The 25,106-nt window shown below is 43.9% G+C and overlaps 3 protein-coding genes across 4 annotated transcripts; 1 reads left to right on the forward strand and 2 right to left on the reverse strand.

The window, feature by feature from the left end:
• Window positions 1-21: 21 nt before the first annotated feature.
• gtpbp6 (GTP binding protein 6 (putative)) lies at window positions 22-8,623 on the reverse strand. The gene is made up of 11 exons (XM_080769772.1): window positions 8,227-8,623; window positions 7,523-7,779; window positions 6,306-6,443; window positions 5,457-5,527; window positions 4,383-4,513; window positions 3,788-3,858; window positions 3,290-3,448; window positions 2,592-2,803; window positions 1,656-1,804; window positions 595-747; window positions 22-258 (listed from the first exon to the last, which is right to left on the reverse strand). The coding sequence occupies exons 1-11, from the start codon at window positions 8,340-8,342 to the stop codon at window positions 129-131; spliced, it is 1,587 nt and encodes a 528-aa protein (XP_080625898.1). The 5' UTR covers window positions 8,343-8,623; the 3' UTR covers window positions 22-128.
• A 1,188-nt stretch (window positions 8,624-9,811) lies between these two features.
• Window positions 9,812-14,163, forward strand: LOC308320334 (uncharacterized protein). 2 transcript variants are annotated; one of them, XM_080770647.1, is made up of 5 exons: window positions 9,812-10,247; window positions 10,644-11,027; window positions 11,518-11,823; window positions 12,403-12,597; window positions 12,974-14,163. In XM_080770647.1, exons 1-5 carry the CDS (start codon window positions 10,184-10,186, stop codon window positions 13,108-13,110), a joined length of 1,086 nt encoding a protein of 361 aa, XP_080626773.1. In that variant the 5' UTR covers window positions 9,812-10,183; the 3' UTR covers window positions 13,111-14,163. The 2 variants fall into 2 exon arrangements, with proteins under 2 accessions (XP_080626773.1, XP_080626774.1); XM_080770648.1 differs by having other exon boundaries at window positions 12,403-12,561.
• A 1,151-nt stretch (window positions 14,164-15,314) lies between these two features.
• nit2 (nitrilase family, member 2) lies at window positions 15,315-24,278 on the reverse strand. Its single transcript, XM_080770136.1, has 10 exons — window positions 24,187-24,278; window positions 22,734-22,852; window positions 22,017-22,137; window positions 21,299-21,387; window positions 20,812-20,905; window positions 20,645-20,719; window positions 20,425-20,503; window positions 19,860-19,958; window positions 18,331-18,386; window positions 15,315-17,351 (listed from the first exon to the last, which is right to left on the reverse strand). The coding sequence occupies exons 1-10, from the start codon at window positions 24,212-24,214 to the stop codon at window positions 17,257-17,259; spliced, it is 855 nt and encodes a 284-aa protein (XP_080626262.1). The 5' UTR covers window positions 24,215-24,278; the 3' UTR covers window positions 15,315-17,256.
• Between the last annotated feature and the right edge of the window lie 828 nt (window positions 24,279-25,106).

Consider the following 25,106-nt stretch of genomic DNA (forward strand, 5'->3'; position numbering starts at 1 on the left):
TCGTCAAAAATGAGACAGTGACACTTTATTAGCAAGACAGTCTAGCACAGGGTCCAGTGCTATAACTTCAATGTACACACCGTGACATACAGGTTACATTACTGTAGCCATGATGTGTGTGTCCATTGTTATCTGTGAGGGAACAGTTTCCTGTAGCGTCCGGAGGCGGCCACACCGATGAGCACCGTGACCATGGCCCAGCCTTCTTCATCTTCAAGGATATCCACCTCCTGCACCGTAGCCTCCTTATACAGCCAACTGTACACGCACGGTCGCACGCACGTACGCACGTACGCACGCAGACACGCGCGCGCGCACACACACACACACACACACACACACACACACACACACACACACACACACACACACACACACACACACACACACACACACACACACACACACACACACACACACACACACACACACACACACACACACACACACACACACACACACTCCTTTTGTTGTGAGTGAGCCTCATGCATGTATATTGTATACACAATACAGTAATTGGTCTATCTAAGTAAGGATACATCTGTCAGATAGCATCGGGGTCATTTGACGATGACATCTACACACGAGGCTCACCTTAACTGGGGTGTGCTGAGGTCTACTTTCAGCTCCAGAACTTGTTTTCCAGTGGCTTTGACTATTTCCTCCTCGATGGTTCTCTTGAGTTCATCGAGGCCCTGCTCTTTCAAGGCAGATATGGGCAGAACACTGGCTTCTGTAGGCTGGTAGCTAACGGGAACAAAACAATATTATTTATATATAATAATATATAATAATTCATAAAAATTCATTCATACATCGGGAGGTGAAGCGACGAAAACAGTCGACGCCAGCGTCCTCAGTTCCCAAATTCGCTAGCCCCTCCTATGCACAGCTTTGTGTGTTTGTACCACAGAATGTGATGATTTGATTGGCTGAGCACGGAATGTGATATATATGATTTTGTATGATTTGATGTGTGATTTTTTTTACATACAATTACACACTGCATTCATGTCTCGTAAGTTTGTATAATTATACAATAGTAGCAGTTAAATCTGCAATGAATGTGGCAGCCATCGTGGGCGCCCCTCACTTCACACAAGTGTGATTTAGTTACTTGCCAAGCAGAGCACGCAAGTTCTGCGATCGGCTGCGTATGTATTTCGGTGTTGTCCAGAGTATGTCGGTATTGTCCACCGGCCAATAAGGGACCACCATTCTTGATGACGTAATTAAAGGTACATTTCGTGGTGTGCACTGTGCAATGCAAACTAATAGGCGAGTGTGCTCCGGTGCGGTATTTTCGAACGCGCCCTTGGTGATCGGCTGGGTATGTACAGTATGTACAGTATGTATGTCGGGATGAAGAATGGTGATCCCCTATTGTCTGTTGATAGTGACGTAACTAAGGTACGTTTCAAGGTTGGTATGAGGTCAATAACAGGTCTAAAGCATTTAGAACAGCAGTTGTAATAGACATTAGTTAGTAGCAGTATACTTGCACGCTCTGCTTGCGCACAAGTAGGCCATGCATGGCCTACTTGTGTGCAAGGCGCAAGTTGGCACCTCGACAGAGTGCATTTCAAGTTATTGTAGGCGAACGCCTGACCACATTCAACCCAAACACATTCGGAGACGGACACACACAGCCTCACCCTTCAACCAGGTCCACTTTGTTGTGGACTTCGACCATGGAGCTGATCAGCCTGTCAGGGACCTGCAGTTTCTTCAGGACGTTCAGAACGTCGGCCTTCTGGTTGGCCGTCTCCGGGTGGCTGATGTCCCGCACGTGAATGATGAGGTCCTGAAATAAGAAGCAAAGGAGAGACGCATGTTTTGAGCAGAGACAGAGGCGTAATTTCGGAAAGAAATAGGTTAACATAGCCCCTTTTCTATAGGAAAGATGGATCTACAAGCTCTCAATGCATCGCTTGAGCTTGTAGATTAACTATTTTCACTATTTGTTCAGTGGCAAAAAGAGGAAAATGTTTAAAAGTGTTTGCCTATAATGAATGACATTCCCAGAACAGGAATGTCACGTTAAAAGTAAGTGGTTAATAAATGTTTGGTTGCGTTGCAATACATCTACATTATAACAGGTGTCACACGCAGATTAATCTGGAAAAACTATTTAGAGTCGGGGACAATATACATAAAAAAACTGAATGTGAGGTTAAATATGAACACTATTTCGGGATTCAAAGAACCGTAGTTACATACGTACATTTTCATCCCTGCTTTACCACCAGAGGCTGCACGGAATATCCCTTGGAAGTGCTCATGCGCGAAGGGATATTCCGTGCTTCAAGCACCGCCTCTGGTGGTCATTCGGGATTCACTTCGTGCCGCGCTATGAGCTTGTAGATCTGCTATTTTTGAAATAGCAAATCTTTGCTTCTGGGGGTCCATGGAACAACATTTTTTGAGAGTAGGGGGTCGGCCAGCCAAATAATGAATACGTTTTTGGAAATGGACTGATATACTAAATATACGTTTTTCAGAAAAATGGTTAGTATTTAGAAGGCCTCAGGTCTTCTAATTGTGTTAAAAAAACTATATACATAATATATTATTTTTTTAAAGCCACCCACGGAATGCTTGACGTCGTCCAGGGTGGCGGAGAAGGACTCGATGAGAGCGTGGGGCAGCTGGGAGAGGAAGCCGATGGTGTCGGCGTAGAGCACCTCCATGTGGCCGGAGGGCAGCGTGCCCGCGTGCACCGTCACGTCCAGCGTGGCAAACAGCTGGTCCTTTGGCTGGAGGGCCCCGTCGCCCGTCAGCGCCTTGATCAGCGTCGTCTTCCCTGCAACGCACAGCCGTATATAGGAGTACGAGTCAGGAGGGCTCAGAGGACAAATGCACCAAGCTGATCCTCATAATTATAATAATTTTCTCTGCGGCTCTGCCGTTAACCCATTCTGACCTGAGATCAGATTCTAAAAATGTCTTCTATACATCCTGACAGTTTTCTGGAAAAAGCCATGTTTCTATGTCAGTCGTTCTTCGATTTTTCAAAAATAGCAGACCTATACAAGCTCGTAGAGCTTGTAGATCTGCATGCCTCCTCGTAGTCGTGCCCATATGGATCTGCCCAGAGCTGAAGCACTTCCCCGTCGGGTCTAGCTAATTTTGGACTGACCTATAAGTTTTCTGAAAAACCAAACGGGGTTCCTGCCCAGAATGGGTTATGTGTTATATTTAGCACCAACGTTAGGACAAATTAAAGTTATGAAACGGTGAAAGTATAGCCGATAACGGAGTACTTTTTCCCGTGCACCCCACTGCTCACCACAGTTGGTGTAGCCCATGACGGACACCACGGGGAACTCTTTGTGTCTGCGCTGCGAGCGCAGCAGGCGTCTCTTCCTGCGCAGACGCTCCAGCGCAGCGCGGATCTTCAGCTCGCGCTCCTTCAGCAGTCGCTGCTGCACCTCCATCAGCGTCTCGCCTGGGGGAAAAATAGGAACGTTTTCAATTAAAAACAATAATAAAATTGCCCCGATCTACACGTCCAATCAGTTGTGGCGACTGAGAACTTTAACCCATTTAGGCCCGACGTCGAAATTAAAAAAAACGTTCGCTCTGTAAGAATATATATTCAAAGATTTGTGCCGCATTTTTACGATTTTTCAAAAATAGCAGACCTACAAGCTCGTAGCGCGCCACTCGGTGGCGCGCTATGAGCTTGTAGATCTGCTATTTTTCAATAGCTAAAGTATAACATAATGCTTAGTTAAAAGGGTTCCCGTTCAGAATGGGTTAATCAATGGTAACTGCGGAGAATTACCTGAGCCTCCGATGTACCTCGTGCCTCCCCCCTGCTGGTCCAAGTCGGCAAGTTCGTTTCTGAGTCGCGATCTATACCAGAGAACACACGTTAATTGCCGTCGCTACGTATACGTGCAATACGCATTAGGGCAACACGCCGACCCTCATAATAACAATTTTCTGTAGGAACGAGCGACCGCGTGTGCGTCGGCGTCCTCACAAACGGCGAAAATAGCCGATCTGAATGAGGCAACGCAGCGCTCTCGTCGGGGGGGGGGGGGGGGCAGCACAAATATCCTACGAGTAGGGCAACCAAATGGTCAGCTATACGTCCCTGAACTGTGAACATAGCTGATCTACACTATCATAATATGACAAAGTATAGAATTGTGCATTATTTAAAGAAATTCAAACATATGACAAACTACGAGTAGCGAGGCTTCTTCAAGCTTACGAAACAAAATCTCACGACTGACGACTGAGCGAGATTCCTAAACAATTAACACAATAGGTAAAATTATGTTTTAGTAATATTGTATAATGGCGTTTATATCAAATAATTGCGATTAGGTGATGATGTAATCATTGTGACAGGCCTAATAGTAGTAGGTCACCTGAGCAGGGGGATCTCGGCCAGAGAGATCTGTAACTTGGCCTCCTTGGTCCGGGCGTTGCAGCGGAATATGTGCAGAACCACAGAGTACCTGTCAAACACCTTCACACCCCACGCCTCCTCAAAGTCCTTCTGCACACGCACACGCACGCACACACACACACACACACACACACACACACACACACACACACACACACACACACACACACACACACACACACACACACACACACACACACACACACACACACACACACACACACACACACACACACACACACACACACACACACACACACACACACACACACACACACACACACACACACACACACAGATTCAAGTAAACAGTTCTTCCTTACTTACTTAACATGATAGGATGATAAAGGCCAGGCAATTTTCACTCTGACTGGTTATTTTCAGAATATTATTTTCCCTCTATGGGTTCCTAAGTTCCTGTTGCATTCTCCCAACAGCTCTGAAGACATCCTGAATGTTGACCTTATCCCCAAATTCAACTTCCAGCATGTTCCAGGAGTCACTCAATGTAGACCCTTTGGGCTGTATTTTGCGTGTCTTAGGTACCAGGTCTTATTCCCTAAACTTAAAGTAAACTAAAGACCTGGAGGCGTGGTCAATGCTCTTTGGCCACTCAGAATAGCCAAATGGCATTGATACAAATACAGCCCTTAGAGTCTAATACCGGAGACTCCGCCGGTCATCAAATGATTGGCTCAGGCGTGCGACAAAAACAATACAAATCTCCATGAAGTCAAGGCTTCATGGGGCATGTACTAGTTGACAGAAAATAAGGCCACCCACAAGTTTTGGGTGAATTGTTAATTTAAGCCATTAACCCATTCTGAACGGGAACCCATTTTGGTGTTAGCATCATGTTATGCTTTAGCTATTGAAAAATAGCAGATCTAGGTCTGCTATTTTTTGAAAAATCGAAGAACGACTGACATTTTTAGAATCTGATCCCAGGTCAGAATGGGTTAATCAGACCAGTGTGTGTCCAGTGGAAACCTCGTATGAAATCTGATCTCAGGTCAGAATGGGTTAAGCTCACCTCTGTTGAGGGCGACAGGCGCTCCACGTTGACGAACACAGCCGTGATGCTGGCGGTTTGTCTGATTTTCTCTGGAAGACAGAAAAGAAAAACTAAATAGCAGATCTACAAGCTCACACAACGCATCACAAACCTAACCCAGCAACACTGAACGCATGTAGATCAGCTATTTTATGTATTTTTTGAATTAGGGCATTAGTGGATAATATTTTTTGTCCTATGTCTAGCTTTTTGTGTGTGTGTGTGTGTGTGTGTGTGTGTGTGTGTGTGTGTGTGTGTGACTGTGTGTGTGTGTGTGTGTGTGTGTACAGACTTTGTCCTACACTAACATTGACAATGAATGGACAATTTTACGTCAACATTGAAGACAAAGGTGCAGAGGACGCAAATTCTGATTGGCCGGAATGAGATAATGTATGATGATGTACATGATAAGAGCGCCCCTCACTTCACACGGGTGTGATTTTTTCTCTCTCAGAATGAATTTTATTCCCAGACTGGCCCTGTCAAACTTACACAATATAAACCTCAAGGGACCACCGGTCCTTGAGGGCGTTCCAGGTGTTTATAGATTAGAGATTTATTTACAAGACAATTAGAGAATGTAGAAGAATTGCTATTTTGATCAACGTTGGCCCGTTATCTCTCTTATGGTACCAACATCAATACAGCATGGACTTGTGGACAAAATCTAATCCAACGACAACAAACTATTCGAAGTCTTTGGGTCTGCGAGGCTAAATGTCATCAAACGGTGGACCGTGGCTCAAATGCTGAATAAATAATGGACCGAAAAGGGTTGAAAACCACCGACAAGAGAGACGATGGAGAGAGGGAGCATAGAGAGACCTGTGAGTGTCTGGAAGTTGCCCTTTCCAAAGATCCTCTTCCTCTCTGGTGTCTTGGTGGAGAGGATGATCTTGTCCACCACACTCCAGTTCTCCAGGGTGTTCACCAGACCCTCTGCCTCCGCCACCATCAGCTCCGCTGAAAAACACAAGCAAACACAATGCGTTTTCTTTCCTTTGCTGCAGAAATGTCAAAAGAGCACAGTACGTCTCCAACTGGCCTGTCTGTCTCACCTCATTAAAATTATAGTGTCTCTGTGTGTGTGCATATCGACAAACAAGAGATCAGAAAAAGTGTGACAGAGATTATATATAAAGTAAAAACTAGTCTTTATTCATCAAGCTGGTGTCATGACATGGCTGTCATTGTCACGTCAATGCATTCCTTTGAACTTCTGCAATCCTTTGGTTTGATTGAATCTGCAGCAGATTTGAATTGCAAACACATGCTTAGTGAAAGTGTCATAGTGTTTGTGCAGTCCCTGGACCTGCACTTTGAGAACCACTGTCCTAGATCATTTTTAAGTTACTATTGGATCGCTACTCGGACTCTACCGATGCGCGAGTTATGCATATCGGAATCGGGATATTAGGGACTTTAAGCAACGACTGTTTTCAGGACGGCTCCACTACGCGGAAGTACGCCGTAGCCGTCAAAATCGTTAAGCAAACAGCCTCCGGCGACATTGGTTGCCATGGTGACGCGTCCATGCAGCATGTGTCAAACATAAACACATTATTATTTTTCTTTTTAAACACCCCGTCGCGTGTCAGCTAACTTGCCGATATTGCTTAATTCTTACATCCGCTGGACATGATCAGCAGTGGAAAGAGGATGGTGCTGGAGCAATCTGTGTTATTCTAAAACCGTTTTAATAAACATGGTTAATATGACATATAAGGTATTAGTGTTATTTCTTCATTCAGAGCATGCCAACACATTACACAGCATAAGAGAGGTGATGGAGCAATCAGTGTAAATGTATGACAGCTATCATTTCAATAAACATGGTTATGACATGGCGTTGTGTAGACACTACGTACGTGTAAGTGTAGGTTCTGCCGTAGTAGAAAGGGCTGCGACGGAGAGCAGGTTTATGTATCGATGCACTGATCCATTTCCGGTTGCCGTAGCCGACTGCGTGTATCCGTCGTTGCTTAAAGTGGCTAATAAGGAAATTTAAAGGAAATAAGCGGCATCGCTACATCGCTGCTCACCTGTGGTCAGGTGCTGCTTCCCGACGCCCCACTTGACGTCAGGCTGGACTATGAGGACGCGGTGCTGACCGTCACCCAGAGGGATCTGCCGGAGGAAGAGCTCGTCCACCTCACTGTCCTCCATGTCCTCCAGATCTTCATCCTCCTCCTCCTTCTCTCCCTCATCCTCACCACCCCTCCACCCTCTACCAGCACTCAGCTTGCAGCCAGAGAATGTCACATGCCTGCAGGCCGTGGGGAGCAGCACACTCTGCAGTCTGGTAGTGGGAACATGGTACAAAAAAACTAAAACAAGACAACAATACGATACACTTATAAACCTTTAATACTATAGGCCTTTGAGGGGCACTATAGCCACTCCTATGTCCAGCTTTGAGGGTCTGCGTGAACACAAACATTGAAGACAAAAGTGTGTAAACACAAACATTCAAGACAAAAGTGAGGACGCAAACAAAATGTGATGATGTATGATGAGCGCCCCTCACTTCACACGGGTGTGATTTTCTCATAATGTCCAATCTATTACGTTTTTTGAGGGGCGATAGCCAGCTCTCCTATGCCCAGTATAGTCTTATAGGAAGAAGTGAAGTAAAGCAAAAGTATGTACTTTACTGTAGTATAGCTTCCAGCAGTGTGACAGCTGCATGCTGAACAGTCCTGCATAATAAAGCAAATTTATTAAATATTGTAATACTTTATATTACCTTCCAGCACTCTGAGTGACAGCTGCATATTGAGCTGCAGTCCTGCACAGTGACCTCTGAACTGGCTCCAATACACAGATGTTCTGCAAAAAACGTCTGATCACGTGACCTCTCATCAACACAACTGACAAGCACTATAATCAAGTAATAAATACTACTCTAAGCCTTAAGGACATGGTTCCCTGGGTTTAGGACCCGCATCTACCCTCAAGGGCAACAACCACCCTTTATTTAGGGTCGGTTGAATGCCAGTCGTCGTCCATAACCATATATGGAGGTTCTACAGTGACCTGATGTCAGAACGTAGATGTCTCTGTCATGGAACTCTAGTGAGAGTGAGCCTTGAGCCTCAGCCTTCGTTACGTGCACGGTGCACTTTATATCTGCTCACAGTGGATTGTTGACAGTCCAAAAAACACATGCTGCCCTTTTTGTTTTTCGTCGCACGACAGTGTCGCGCGGCAGATCTACAAGCCCACAACGCGTCGCGGATGCGACGCCTTGTGGGCTTGTAGATCTGCCATGTTCTTCTTCTTTCCTAGTGTCTTGATCTTGTTTGAGCAGCGTCTCGTGCTTTGCCGCTGCCACCTGGTGGAGCTTCAAGGATACATCATGTATCATCATGTAGTCAATAAAAAGCTGCTAAAACCTCATCTTCTGCATTTTGGTTTGTAATGTTGTTTATTTCTATGTATTTGTTATTTCTATGTAGGCTATTGTTTTTGCTGCCAACGTATTTTTATTGTTACTATTTTAATGTCATTGTTTTATTTGTTTACCTTGTATGCGTTTTGAAAGGTGCTTTATAAATACATACCTTACCTTAGTTACCTTACCTTGTATACAGTAGCCTATAGACCAATTATTTGTTTACAAACATTGAGACTGAGGTGTCTGTAATCAATTCCCAACATTTCCCCAAACCTGTTGTTTTGGGGACAACTGCTATTATTGTTTTTTGTTTACACAAAACAGAAACCAATCATACTGTAGGCCTACTATGCAGTTTGTGGGGAATGGGCCCATACAGTTCTTCCAATAATAGCCTGCATGTTCTCTGGGGACTGTCTGGGACACTAGAGTTTGCCAAACCTTTTCAGCTTTTTTAAATGGTGAAAATAGCCAATTAGCCATATCTACAAGCTCAGCTCACAATGCATTGTGTTGTGAGCTGTTTTAATGGATTTTGTTTGTGTGCATGTGAATAATTTTAAATTTCTGATGATCAACTTTTTTTTTCATTTTCTCTTTTTTCTGAAAATCTTTTGATATAACAACATTTTTTGTAACAAATAAATAAAATAATAAAAACATGATTAAAATGTTTTGCTCACGACCCCTAAAATGGGGTCCCGACCTTAAGGTCTGTTTGGGGAAACACTTCACTAATGACTTAATTTGGCCCTACCCTGTTTGCTAAACACCTCCCCCTCCCTCTCTGTCCATGTAGGGCTGAAAAGCTGTCCAACAGGTAAGATCAGCTAGCTTTAACTTGGCCTACTACAGCCTACAGAGGAGGATTCTAAAGTGGGAAATTGTGTAGCGTCGTTGTAGTTTTCTTCTGCAGGTTCTACGTTCACAAATTCCCAGGTTATTTTGACCTTGTTTGGGACAACAGTGCCAAACAAAGGCAGGAACCTGCATCCCAAAACATGCTGGAACCTGAATGACAGTAACATACCTCCTGGGTATGTTGATGTCAGTCAGTCGTGTGGGTGTGTGGGTGTAACGTTAGTCAGAGTCTAGAAATGTAAGATTGGATTTGGATGCAGTTTGTCGTCCGAGGAGGCAGACAGCTGAGACAGGCCATGGACAGGGAGGGATAAGGAGGCATGGGAATCATTGAAAGAAATATGGAAACAATGTCAGTCGTTTTGAGAAGAAATGGATCTGTAAATGTGTTTCTGAATTAAGGACTACTACTTTATCTCATGCATGCGCAAACCTGCCCTCTGCGATGCCTTCCTTGTGGCATTTAGGACTGCTGCTCTCCTTTCTCTATGATGACAGCGCGTGTTTGGGTAAGAGGACTCCTCACAGCTTTGTCAATATAATGGACAGATTATGAACCCCGGTTGGATGTCATGTGGCTTAGCTATTTTTGTTCCATGAGTCTAGGCTACTCTAGATACAGATGGCTTCACTGTTTAAAGCGCTTCGTATTGGTAATAGTCGATCTACAAGCTCACAATCCGTTGCGCTGCAATGCATTGCAAGCTTGTAGATCAGATTGTGAACTTGTGAACTCGGCTATTAACTATTTTCGTAAATGTGTTCACGATCATTTGACTAATTGAAAAAGTAGTCGATTGAATATAATCACTAAGAAAATGAACTACGTTAATAATAATAAAAAATAATTGACGGGAAAGTGTGTGTGTGAATATAAATCCGCTCTATCTTTCTGCTACTTCCAGATGAAGAGTGTGTCTTCGGCATCGTCGGACATCCGGTGGCGTTGCCTTGCGTTTCGGACGGCCTCCGCCCGGACTCCGGGCACAGCAACAACGCCTCCGCTGGGAACGTCTCCGTCGAATGGCGGACGGAGGACGAGGTGGTGTTCAGGTGGGTCTGGGTCCAGGAGGACGCCGCTTCGCACACGGGGGGGACGTGGAGCGTGGAGCCGGACGACACCAACGCCACCAGAGTGTCCGCGGACGCTCCGACCACGGGGAACTTCACCCTGGAGCTGTCCTCCGTCCCCGACCCCAAGGAGAGCCGGACCAATTACAGCCTGTTTGTCCTCGTCTCTGGAGAGGAGCCGCGCCCCGCGCTGTGCAGCGTGTGCCTCGTGACAGCAGGTCAGTGACCAGTTAAGACCCCGGCCCGCTTGGTGCTCCAGGAACCTGTGGTACTGCTAGGTGTTGTGTCCCAGTGGTTCTGTATTGCGTTAGGGCCCACAGACCCCCATAACTCTTGAGTGCACAAATTGAACCATCATTTTTGCCCGCAAGGGCCCATTTGGTTCATTTATACACCCTCTTCAATCCCCCTAAAACAAGGGTTCCCAAACCTTCCACCACCCTGACAAGCACTTGGAATTGTAGGCATTACATTTGGTTTGACTCGGTTCCACAGATAAATATTGTGAAAATAGCCAAACTACAAGCTCACAACACCTCGCAGTGTGAGGCGTTGTGAGCTTGTAGATTGGCTATTTTGTCTCTGTGTGCCTCTTTCTAGCTTTATTATTAGCTCAAATAATTGCAATTGAATAGACAATTATGTAATAATTGTGACAGGTCTATAAATATGTATAATAATGTGTATTCTGTTCCCACCTCTCTCCAGCGAGCTTCAGCTCTCCTCTACTCCAGCGAGAGGAGCCGGAGGAGGGCGGGACGGGAGAGGAGACCCACTTCCTGTGCCAGTCCAGCGGGGGCTTCCCGGCGCCCTCGGTCCAGTGGCTCATCAACGACACCCAGGAGCCCCCCGAGGGCTCCGTGGTCAGCACCCACAGGACCCCGCTGCGCCCGGGCTCCCCTCTCTACAACGTCACCAGCCGCCTGGCGGTCGCCCTGGTGTCGCCCGACACCCGGGTGTCCTGTGTCATCCACAACCTGTCCATGAACCAGACGCTGACGACGTCCACCAGCGGTGAGTGAGCGCCGAGCCGTCATTTCGGGAAAGAAATTAGGGGGGTGGCAAAAAGTGACCAAATTAGCTAAAATAGTGGATCTAGAAGCTCTGGACGGCGCATCAATTGTGACGAAATCAGATTAATCTACAAAAACAGTCGGGACAATTTGCAGAAAATAACAGAATTTAAGGTTAAATGTAAACACAAGGGGGTGGCAAGTTTGGCAACTGCTATCCCCTGATGGCTGATTGTTACAAAACACACTAACTATAGATAGATAGATAGATAGATCGATAGATGGATAGAGTGAGAGTAGGGGGCCGATTCATACTCCTATTTTAGAGCCGAATAAAAGTCGGTTCGGCTCTGTAGAGCCTACAATGTGACGTCATTTGAGGTTCGGAGGGGCGGGGACCGTGCTAAAGTCGGCTCTTCGGTGCTACTGAAAATTTCTGACGAGCCGAAATCATTTCGGCACTACAGCACCGAAACAGCGGTAAAATAGGAGTATGAATCGGCCCTAGTTCCACAATGCAGTATTGATACTGTCTGTTACCTAAGTAAAAACATTTGATTACTTTTTTCCACCTCTGCAGATGGCGACCAGGTGAGGCACGTGCCGCGCCGTGCGGCGGAGGACATGTGGATCTTCAGCCTGGGTCTGTGTGTGGCGGTGGGGGCCATGGTGCTGGCCGCTATCGCATACCAGGTCCATCTGGACCGCAACAACTACAAACACTACCCAGCATGCAAAGGTAGAGACAACTACAAAACCTACGCAACATGCAAAGGTATATAACTGGAACTTATTTGAATGCATGCTGCGACACATTTGTCTTGTTATTTTGCGTCTACTAAAGAGCTGGAGAGACTATGAGTGAGGCAATGATTACTATCACAATATAGAGCATTGACCTTTTAACTTAAAAAATACAAAACTAAAGATATCACACCATCTTTGATATTGTCAAACAAAGCCAGTGTTACGATAGCTGACGCAACACGTGCATATCTGTTACACACACCTCTGAATGATGAAGCCATTTAGTTTGTTCAGTAAGTACGTCATCACATGCCACATAAACACCATGAAGTTATGAACTACTTATATGAATTATTGTGATCCACGATAGTAAGTGATGTTTACTTTTCCCATGTGCCATCTAGCGGACTATCACCTAGGGGACGACTGTGACATGGCGGACAAGATGCGTCACCCTCACAAGCATGAACACCAGGACAAGGAGCGCCGCGTGACGATAGACCTGGAGCAAGTGGACTCTCTGATTGAGACCGACGTGTAGATGTACAGACACTGAACTGGAAAACATCACCACGCTGAGGTGGAAGTGGCGGCGCTCCAAAATAAGAGAATGCGAGACAAAGTAACCGGAAGGCTCGCCCCAAAACACACTCGCCACGATTTATTTTTTGCGGACCACTCGCCCGCAGCTGTTCTTGCACCGAGGTTATGACATGTTTAGGAATAAGTTCATGTTTTTAGGCATAGTTTTACTGACGTTAAGATTAGGAATAAGTTTCAGTTTGGGCATAGTTTTACTGAGGTTACATTTAGGAATAAGGTCACTGCAGGTTTAGTTTAGGCATAGTTTAGCTGAGGTTAGGATTAGCAATAAGGTTAAGTTTAGGCACTGGTCTTGCATTCTCTTGTTTAGGAGTGCCGCCACTTCCACCCTTAGTGTTGTAACGTTTTCTAACTTAACTAGTGGTTCCTGTGGCTGAGTCTGGCCGAGTACCCACTGTAGCTGAGCACGCACTGTGGCCCATAGATATATTTTAAAAAAAAAGTTGCCTCATTGGCCGCTGCAGTTCGTTGGAGCCATGTGTGTCGACGGGAGGGCGGAACAATTTACACCCTGGGGCGGAAGTGCGCCGGCCCGAAAGTAAAGTGTGGAAGGCACGCTAAGCCACTCAAGTGACTACTGCCGGCCAAATCACAGCGCATCTTTTCCGGGACTTATCAGACCCGAACATCCGCTCTGTGACGCACCGCTCAATCTTCCGCTATGCTTCGCAAGGAATCCCCGGGATGGGAAAGCTTTGCCCCTCTCTCTCGAGAACACACGCCCCAGAGCCGGGGCTATGCTGTCTATGCTGTGGCCCGAGCACCTGGGATGCTCATTAGAAAGCATCCAGAGGAGGAGCAACTGCCATAACTTGCAACTGAATGAACATGTTTGTTTTTGAGTGGTGCAACCACTCCAAGGAACAGCAATGTCCGTGTTAACCTATGTGACTGTGTGACTATGTTACTATGAGTACCAGTAGGGGCAAAAGTGGCGCTGTTGTGCCAGAAACAGAGAGAGAGATATTGCTGCACTGTTGCCTGCTAATGAGAGAGGGGGGGGGGGGGGGGGGCAGGGGGAGAGGAGAGTTGCACCACTCAGTTCACACAGGTGTGATTATTTTCTTACCTTGAGATAATGTAACACGGGTGATTCTCATTCTTTTTCATTTAAAGGGTTTCAGTTTGAGGCCACAGACCCCCTATTTCTTATTTATTTTTTATCATCTCTGGGACCCTACTCGGCTACTCTGCACTGTAAAACCAAATGAACCCTTACAGGTCTGTAACTCTGAGTGTACAAATGGAATGAATTGGACCCTTACAGGTCTGTAACTCTGAGTGTACAAATGGAACCAAATGTACACTTACAAGTCTGTAACTCTCTGAAATGGACCCTTACAGGTCTGTAACTTTGAGTGTACAAAAGGACCCAAATGGACCCTTACAGGTCTAGGTCTGTAACTCAGAGTGTACAAATGCAATGATTTTCTCATTCAACCATGTCGCTAAAATACTGTTATGTCTAACTGTTCGTCATATCCTTTCAGTCGTTCATCGTTGTCATAGAAATCATCTCTCCGCCTTCACGTCTCTGTGTGTGTGTGCATGTATACTGGTTATGCAACTACCGTATGTCACAGGCAGCAGGGTGTGTCTATTGTTGCTGACTAGTAGCTTTTTTTCGACTACGAAGCTTAACCCACAACCTTCCATAACCTGAAATGTTTGAGGACACATTTTGTTTTGTGATGTTTCTTTTGTTGTGTACGTTTCCATTATAGCTAGAAAGTTTTTTTTTAAATACAAAAATAGAACTACAAGCTTGAGATGCAACGCAATTTTCTTTTCCATTATAAAAAGTGAAATGCTGAAAAAAAAAAAGAAATGCTGATAGTACAAGTTGGGCTCCCAGAACTCATCATTAGTACCTCTTGGGCCCTGCTCAGGAGGGGCTCAGGACCCTCAGGACCCTCCTGAGCAAGGCCCAAGTTAGGTTGTGAGAACCTTATTTGAAACCGAGCCATAGAGTATGGAAACGACTACAAATATGTTAAATATGCGGCACGACATGCTTCACTTAGTTTTTGCAGTAGCGAAGAGCCATAAGGCGCCGTGTGTCTCCACGCAATACAATTCATGAACAGCCTTTAAAAAGGTGCTCTTTGAAGAAGGCAGTGCACGCATTTCCAGGGCCCAGTTGCAAGACGAGCAGAAACGTAAAAAGATGCCCAGAGCCGGGCGCATCGTGCTACAGCGCTCTGTGCATGTCCGACAACACGGCCATTTATGAGCCGACGTTAACCGTTGTTTTCAGCTAGGCCAGTGGTTCTCAAAGTGCCCCCACTCTACGGGTCTGTAGCTCAGTGTACAAATGGAACCAAATGGATTACGGGTCCATTTGGTTGTCATTTGTACACTCTCAAGACTTAGGGACGTTTTTATCATGTAGAGTGGGAGCCCGCAGATGACGGGATGCTCGAGCACAGCAACAGCTGACGGGTTCGAACGCTGCAGGCAATCAATAAACGCTCCTAACGAGCATCCTGGACTGTTGGGTGGAAACTTCCAAAACTGTTACTTTTCAGGAGATCTACAAGCTCAAGAGTTTCGAGCTTGTGGATCTGCTATTTTTTTAATGCTTTCGTATTGTGTCACGCTGTAGTATGATCAAGTCGTTAATTTATATAAAAACATTGGGATAGCACATAAAACACTTTCTGTGGACACGGCTTCTAAAGACTAATTTATACTATGTTGTGCCCCGGCACTGCACGCCGAAAACATCAGATCTACAAGCTGACCGGCATAATAAATGTCCACAAACCCTTTATTGCTTAATTTTAATTCAAAAACTCTACACACATCTTATTTAACTCATCTGTTTGTGTCGACAACTGAAACAATGACAATCTGGGACTCACTTTAACGAATAAAAATGTTATGTTGACCAATATGTATACAATATCTGCAGTGTTTGGAGGTGGTCTCCCTACCACAGAGACATGTAGGGCCCTATTGGTCAGTGTTAAACCCCTTGTCCCTAAACTTTAACTTTTTTACTATTTTGAAAAACATTTTTGAATAGTTCAAACAGCCGATCTACAAGCTCACAACGTGTTGATGAAGATCGGCTGGTAGAACAGATTTTTTCAAAATAGTAAAAAGAAAAGGGCAAAGAGGTTTTGGGCTAAGGGGTTTAGGATTGTCGAAAACAGGGCCCTTAGACCCTAGTAGACCCACTCACCTTTGTGTCCAAGGCACACGAAAGGACAGGTCAAAATCTCAAGGCACACATGTATTCATATCCAGGACAAATGGCTTCAGTAAATGTTTGTTTTTAAAATGCCAAATAAAAAGGTTTTGAAGATAGTTTTAGGTTAGGTTTGTATGTACAGTATGTATTGGGAAATGTGTCGACACAAAGTACTGATATAAGATAATTAAAATACATTATATCGTTGCTGTTGGGAGGAAACCACCTAACTCCATTTTTGAGGACCAATGAAAAGTAGTAAAAAGTGCATTGGAAAAAACCACTTAACTCCATTGGGCCCTCAAACTGTCTGCTAAAGCAACTCCACCAAATCTCCCCCTCTTGTGCAAGTAATTGACAATATATAAAGTCACAACACCAACTTTGATGAAGGCAGTATTGCTTTGTTTTAAATATATAAGTTAGGTGGTTTCTTCCTGACAGCAGAGGTATATACTGTAGTTAGTTGTATACTGTATATTGCAGTAATGTGTGGTTGTCACACCTGGACTTGTCTCACAGCACACCTTTTAGGAACCACTGAAGTAGGACACCTAGTGGTCGACAATGTCAATAACATATGAAACTGATTTTTTTAAATAATTTGAAAACGAAAGGATTTAGTTTTGTACGATGCGTAAAAAGAGGAATAATTACTCACGACCCAAAGACTCAAACGGCTCCCGACCCAATGTTGTGTGAAACAACACCGCTCTAAATCAAGTAACAGTCACATCACAGAAGTTCACATCTTGTAGTATATCTCGGTGGTTACCACCAATCATGTGTCCTGAGATCTGTTGAGCACAACAGACGGTTCGATGCCGTCCACATCCTGTGTCTGGTTCGTCTCGGTGTGTCTGTCTCAGCATCGTGCGGTGTAGAGGTTCAGCCCTCCTGCACAGCGGTGACTGAATACAGGTCCGTACGACGCTGCGCTGTGATGGGGATCTGCTGCCGCACGTCGGCTAGATACTGCAGGTCTGAAAGCGCAAACACATGGAGTCACACGCCGTCGATATCGGGGCAGAAACTCCATATATATATTATTTTTTTTTAAACTTTGTTTTTCAGTAAACAGGTGGGTCACGTAGGGCATCACAGTACATATCGAAATTGTTACATGTCATTTGTTACATTTCTTGTTATTAACTTTCACAGTGTAACGGGTCTTTACAGTTCCAGGAGAGTAAGGGAACCCTCTTTGAGTAGTTTCAGAATGTCTTAGTTTGTTCGTTTCCAGGTATAGGGTTCATGATAATCACACATCGGTAGAATAAAACAATAAATAAAGTAAAGAAACTCCATATCTTAAACCTTTTGAGTTTTCGAAAATTATCGGCCTAAGACAGTGATCATATTACAGCATCACACGAAAGCATAAAAAGTAGCAGATCTACAAGAAAGAGTTGAGCGCTGTGCTTTAGTTTAGTTGGAGGAATGTACTAGTTTGTTTGTTTCTAATTTCGTTTTCCAGGTATTATGAGGAAAAAAAATCTTGATTTACAGAAGCAGCAATAGCTAGGATGAAAGAATACACATAATGCTTGTGGAAAAACTAAAACCAAGGTCATTTTACATACAATTCTATTTTGTTAGCTTGTTTTCATTGACTACTGTATGTATAATGATTATGTTTTAGTAATATTATTCCTGCTCTTCTACATACTGCCAACCAAGACAGGGCTGTATTTTGCGTGTCTTAAGTACCAGGTCTTATTACCTAACTTGAGTAAACTAAAGACCTGGAGGCGTGATCAATGCTCTTTGGCCACTCAGAATAGCCAAATGGCATTGATCACGCCTCCAGGTCTTTAGTTTACTCAAGTTAGGTAATAAGACCTGGTACTTAAGACACGCAAAATACAGCCCTGAGGTTTTAACCTTTGCTTTTAGCTATCAGTGAAAACAGACCACAGTATCTATCTACAAGCTCTCAATGCATCGAACACAGACACTCACCAATGTCTGCATAAATGACCTGCTCCTCCGCTCCCGCCTTGGACATCACTTCTCCCCTATGACGACACATTGACAACTTTGATAAGACACACATGTCTCACACACAACACTGAGCATTCAGGGAGGTTCACACATTTCATTTCATTGATTGATTATTAGAGGTACAGTTATACAGTTAACAATGCTAACAAGGATAACTCAGAGGGCTTGTTTCCATCAGTGGTTTTCAATGACTGTTGCATTTCTAACACATTATTATATTAAACTTAATTTTTAGGGATTCAATTCAACAACCATTTTCTTAGCGATAAAATTGATTACGGTAGTTCAAACTGTTGCACATCTATTGGCCGATACACATCAGGAGTGATGCAAATGAACGAAAATGTGTTGCGATTATTTCACATTAGTTTTGATGATACGTGATTCATAACTGACACAACTGAATAAAAAATATATGATTTCATTCTGCTGAAAAAAAGAGGAAAAAAACGACCTTGTTTTAAAAAGATTAATCGCACAAAATAAACACTTCTGTTGTATTCAGCCAGACGTTAAGAGTGTGTGCTAAACCAATGGTTCCCTAAGTAGGGTCCGGGGACCCCAAGGGGTCTTTGGGGGAGTTCCAGGGGGTCCCCAGCTAAATGATAGTTTGGAACCAAATGGACCCTTATGGGTCTGTAACTCTGAGAGTGTATAAATGGAACCATTTGTACACTCTCAGAGTCCAATTAACATTGATTTTACAATATCATAAAATAAATTGAGAGTCCCAGAGATAGAAATGCCATTAAATGGGGGGTCCGTAGCCTAATGCATGTCAAACTGGGAGTCCTTGAAATGAAACGGGTTGAGAATCACTGCTAGAGCCGTTAAATACCTCTTATGAGGGTCCCTGGCTTACCTTTTCAATTGGGGGTCCGCTGGCTAATTAATGTCAATTTGGGGGTCCTTGACGTGACAAAGTTTGGGAACCACTGTGTTTAAACAGAGAAGTGTGCAGTAGGTAAAGACATGCTCTCACCATGGGCTGACCCCAGAGCAGTAGGTAAAGACATGCTCTCACCATGGGGCTGACCACAGAGCAGCAGGTAAAGACATGCTCTCACCATGGGCTGACCCCAGTGCAGTAGGTAAAGACATGCTCTCACCATGGGCTGACCCCAGTGCAGCAGGTAAAGACATGCTCTCACCATGGGCTGACCACAGAGCAGCAGGTAAAGACATGCTCTCACCATGGGCTGACCCCAGAGCAGCAGGTAAAGACATGCTCTCACCATGGGCTGACCCCAGAGCAGTAGGTAAAGACATGCTCTCACCATGGGCTGACCCCAGAGCAGTAGGTAAAGACATGCTCTCACCATGGGCTGACCCCAGTGCAGTAGGTAAAGACATGCTCTCACCATGGGCTGACCCCAGTGCAGTAGGTAAAGACATGCTCTCACCATGGGCTGACCCCAGTGCAGTAGGTAAAGACATGCTCTCACCATGGGCTGACCCCAGTGCAGTAGGTAAAGACATGCTCTCACCATGGGCTGACCACAGTGCTGTGACCCCAGGCCACGTAGGACGCCGTCTCATCTCGGGCAGGCGAGGCTGTGGCCACGTACACTTGATTGTCAAGCGCTCTGAAATAGCAGGGAAAACAAGACAGTTGGAAAAGTAAAGAATCACTTCCGTCCTTTTCTGCACACACACACACACACACACACACACACACACACACACACACACACACACACACACACACACACACACACACACACACACACACACACACGGTCAGTGGGAGGCAGTGGCGGAAACTCCGTGGGTTCAGAGGCGCGATTGAACCCCCTGGCATTTTGGCAAAGGCGCGACTGAAACCACTGGATAAGCCTTAAGTTACGAGGGGTTAGAAGATAGGTGTTGCGCCGCCGCCCATGCCGCATTCAAATGCTAATAAGGTGGCTTTTGTTCTGCTGCCAGGTAGAGAGTACAAATGTCGGAAAACAAAACTCGTTTTTTTTCCACCGCTGGGGGGGGGGGGCGGCGTGACTGCTTGAACCCCCTGCCGTTATAAGAACTTTCCGCCTCTGGTGGGAGGTACTGTACCTGGCTCTCTGTAGCAGCTCCCAGTGGACTGGCCCCGTGGTCATGTTGAAGGCTCCGGGGTACACCAGCAGCTGACAGCCTGGACCACCATGAGAGAGACACACAGACACAGACAGACAATTATTACATAATCGTCGGATGATCACAATTATTAGGCCTACTCCCAATAGCTTTCGACATGATGCAAGTGCACAGTTACATACCAACGACAATAACTGACCTTTGCTGCGGTAGAGTTGTGCGAGCTCTGCGAACCTCATGTCATAGCAGATGCCGACACCCACCTTACAGAACGCTGAAACAAACAAACAACATTGATCACAACCGGTGGTTCTCAAATATTTTCACGTCAAGGACCCCCCAAAAAAATGAACTAGCTGTCCTTACGTGTGTCGAACACGGACAGGCTGCTCCCCGGACTGAGAGTCTCAGACTCCTGGAAGCGTATTTTTCCCGGAACGTCGATGTCAAAGAGGTGGATCTGAAACAAACCAGAGGAGGAGGAGGAGGAGGGATGAAAAACGTCCGTCGCGTTGGGAACTTGGGACTCATTTTTGGGTCGCGACTCGCAAGTAAATATCCTCTTATTTCCTTTCCTACAATTATATTATTATATTTGTAGTTATTATTATTATTATTTTAAAATATATATATTTTTTTAGACATTTAAAAAAGACAAATGTATGAAATTCCAGGAATAAATACCTAGTGAAAATATCTGTGAGCCAAACTATTTTCACGAGTTTGGGTCCTGGGGAGATATAACATTCCTGTTTTGGATCTCGAGCTCCTGTAAAACATTTTGGAACCCTTCTCAAAGACCACAGGTGGTTTAAGTGGTCAATAATGGATTTCAGTGGTTAATAGTGGCTACCTTTCTGTGTTTAAGTATCAGGGCTCCGTCTGGGCCGAACACAGGACAGGTGTTGTACAGCTTTCCATTATCCTCCTCAGGGATTGAACCTGGTTCAGAAGAATACAAGACACTCACTTTAGTTTAGGAGTTATCGTCGCTGTAGGGCAGAAACCTCTCCATTATTTTGATTTTGTGTGTTTTTTTCCCCCGCAAAATGAACACATTCAATGTATCAGGGACTAGGGGGCCTCTATTAGTTCAGGGAAAAATGTCAGCACTAAAGCAAGAAACCCGGTTCACATAAAACAAGAATAATGTGACATATTTATTGACAATGATGATTGATGACAAAATATCCACCAGAAAGATTGGGTATTGGGTGAGACTAAAGTTATGTATCTTTCAGGACCTTTCACTGCTTCGTCTCAACCATTACTCAATGGCTCTGGTCTCAGCCACCGTGGTGGATATTTTGACATTCAGTTTTTATTTTATTTTAATGTTGGAGCAGCCATAAACTCCACAGGTTCATCCCGATGTTCTGGGCATCTTTGTAATGTTAGTGTTAGTAAAAAGCAGGTAAAAGAGTAACGTATATGGAGGTGTGGGGTGACTAACTGACAGACGGGGGAATGGAGATGCAGGTTTTCTTAAACGGAAAGCAAACTGAAAATGTAAAAAGAAAAAAAAATCTAAATATAAGGAATATTTCTAAACTATAAAAATCCCTCCTTACCTCCCACTAGGAACACCTGGTTGTCTTTGGCAGCCTGGGCCAGCATGCTGGTGGATTCTCCAGGGATGCTCTCTGCATACTCTGGGAAGAAGCTGGTTCCATATGGAGAGTTGAAGCACTCCTTCAATGAATGGATTATTAGCGTTAGAATCACTTATTATTCATATGTGCTGCCGACTAGGGGTACAACGGTCAGTTAATTTAACGTAACCATGATTTAAAAAATAATAAATCGACAAAAATAGCTAAAATCAAGATCCACAAGCTCACATCTGGATCTGTTATTTTAGCGCATAAAATAGGGATTTTGTGGTTAATCAGACAAGTCAATTTAGACGACAATGAAAACAAATAGCAGGGGAAAAAAGCAGAAATAGCAGATCTTCAAAGCTTGTAGATCAACTATGTTTTGGAAAGAAAAAATGATTTGATTTCTTTGTATATTTAAGTTATTATTTAAGTATCTGCCCTGTGCAACTTGTGATTGTGAAGCCAAAAAGGCAGAACAAAAGTACCAATGTTCAATGCAAAAAAACACAATTAAAAATCATTAATCGCAATTATTTGTGTGACAATAACAGTGGTCAACTTAAATTTGTAATGGTGACAACAACCCTATTGTCTACTCACAGACAGCAGCAGCACCAGCTTGCTGTGAGTATGTACAACCCCAACCCTACATCAATATTCCATAGAATCCTACTATTATATACTCACAGGCAGCATCACCAGCTGGCTGCCCTCATCAGCAGCCTGCTTGATGAGAGAGCTTGCTCTGCTCAGGTTGTCTGCCTTCACCTTACTGACGTGTAGCTGGATCACTGCCACACGGAACTCTGAGCACACGCATGCACGCACACACGTACACGTACACGTACACGTACACGTACACGCACACACACACACACACACACACACACACGCACGCACGCACGCACGCACGCACGCACGCACGCACGCACGCACGCACGCACACACACACACGCGAAAAACGAACGGAACTATTACCCTATTGGCCTGAATATAAGAAGACTATGTTTTCTTCCAATGGAAATATCCTAAAAAACAGGGTCGTATTATAAACAGGGACTAGCTTGCTAGACCATTTGACATTCAATGTTATTTTCACACAAATGAGTCTTGAAAATTGGGGCCGTCTTATAATCGGGACAATAAGGTATTTATCAGTTACTATTGACACTGCATCAGCAAAGAAAGACTAAACATAATGGTCACTGCCAGGTGGAAACCTTGTATATCCAAAACACTTACTTATAAGGAAATGAAGGAAAAAAATGACCTGTTTCAATGGAATGTAAAGTTATTGTTTAGCCACAAGCTCTGTTAATACTTTACATTGGTTCAATATTCATAAAACCCACACAGACAGCTACACTTAACCATTTTCTACCTGGTGTCCCTCCCTGTGCTGGGCATGTCTTTATGGACAAAACCGTCAAATCAAAATGCTATTCTGAAATATTATATGGGGTGACTATTTGCAGGCAGCAATTTGGTCTTAAGTGCACATAATGTTTTATGCATGGATGTTCTGGGTGAAAATACATTTTCAGGAACTTCAGCCAATCAGGAGAAAAGTACCCATTTATCAGCTTCATGTTTGTAGTTTTCCAGTTCAATTGTGTCTCCCTCATATGTCTTTGTGCCCTCACTTGCATTTCCACTTTTTAATTAATAATAATTTAATACAGATTAATGTTTAATCTGTATCCTGACTGGGTTATAATCCGGTTTGGATACAATTGGTATCCCAACATGAAAATAATGAGCTGGAGAGACATGGAGATTCCTGTTACTGAACAAACACTCTATTCTATGAACAAACACTCTAGTCTAGAGCATGGGCAATGAGTACTAATGTAGAATAGACTCTAGATGTATTCAATAGTTATAGCCTATAACACTTATTTTATTTTAGCACATTTGTAACCACTCTGAGTGTGCAAATGTAACCAAATGGACCCTTACAGGTCCATTTGGTTATATTTGCACACTCAGAGATACAAATTAAGTATATCACTGCACAGTGCACAGTATATACACAGTATTCAACTGCACTCTATCATCTCTACAAACATTTGCCCGAATTAATGTTGTGGTTGAATGCATATATGCAATAATAAATGTCATATATGTTTAAGATACTTACTGGACATTGCTCTAGTTATTGCAGACATGAGTGCAGCAGGAGCTCAATGTTCAATGTTTGCTGCCATTTATTTACACACGCAAACAGATGACTATTTCCGGGGTAAACACGGAATTTCAAAATAAATGTTCATTCTATGAGAAATAATAACACTGCTAAATATCGCCGACAATTCAGCACAGCTACACAAATAAACAGTGTTTTTATTTTATTTTATAAAGTGCAAACATTTGCTACATTGGACTGACATTTTGTATTGTTTTGACTTTTCAACCCTCAATGTGCTTGAGGTCAGGTGAAGGGATATTTTATTCTGACGTTTATACGTCATATCACTTTGGCCGTCATCAGCGAGCGTGGTTGACAGTTTCACCTCAAAATATATAACAATATGGTACATCTGATGCACAAGCTTGCAGATGCCAAGAATATGACGTATGACCTCTTCCCCCAATATTAACCTTCATCATTCAACCTCTGTTATATATTTGTCCAAAGTCTGACATAAAATAGTTAACATATACTCACACATGCTTTATCCTCAGGGATCCACTGAAGTGACATTTTATAGAAACAATGTAGTCAGATATATGATATATCATATTCCTATAGTATTACTTCAACAGTGAACAGTGAAAGTTAATTATTCTATTGCAATATGTTGGCTATGAAGAGAAAACACTTTTTATCTCCTCAAGTGGTCCCTGGACCACTGGTTGAAAACCACTGCTCTAGTGAGAACATAGAAATAGAATATGTTTGCAGCTGATGTGGACATAAAACGAAACATGAAATATGTATAGGCTTGCTACATCAACTAAAAACAACACAATCCCCATTCCCCGTACCTTCTTTTTTAAATAGAACATTGTTGCCACCTACTGGACATGTGCAGTTACTGCAGCATAAAACCAGTCTTC

This window comes from Protomyctophum bolini, assembly GCF_963924005.1.
Source record: "Protomyctophum bolini genome assembly, chromosome: 8".
In the NCBI taxonomy this organism is placed as follows: Eukaryota; Metazoa; Chordata; class Actinopteri; order Myctophiformes; family Myctophidae; genus Protomyctophum; species Protomyctophum bolini.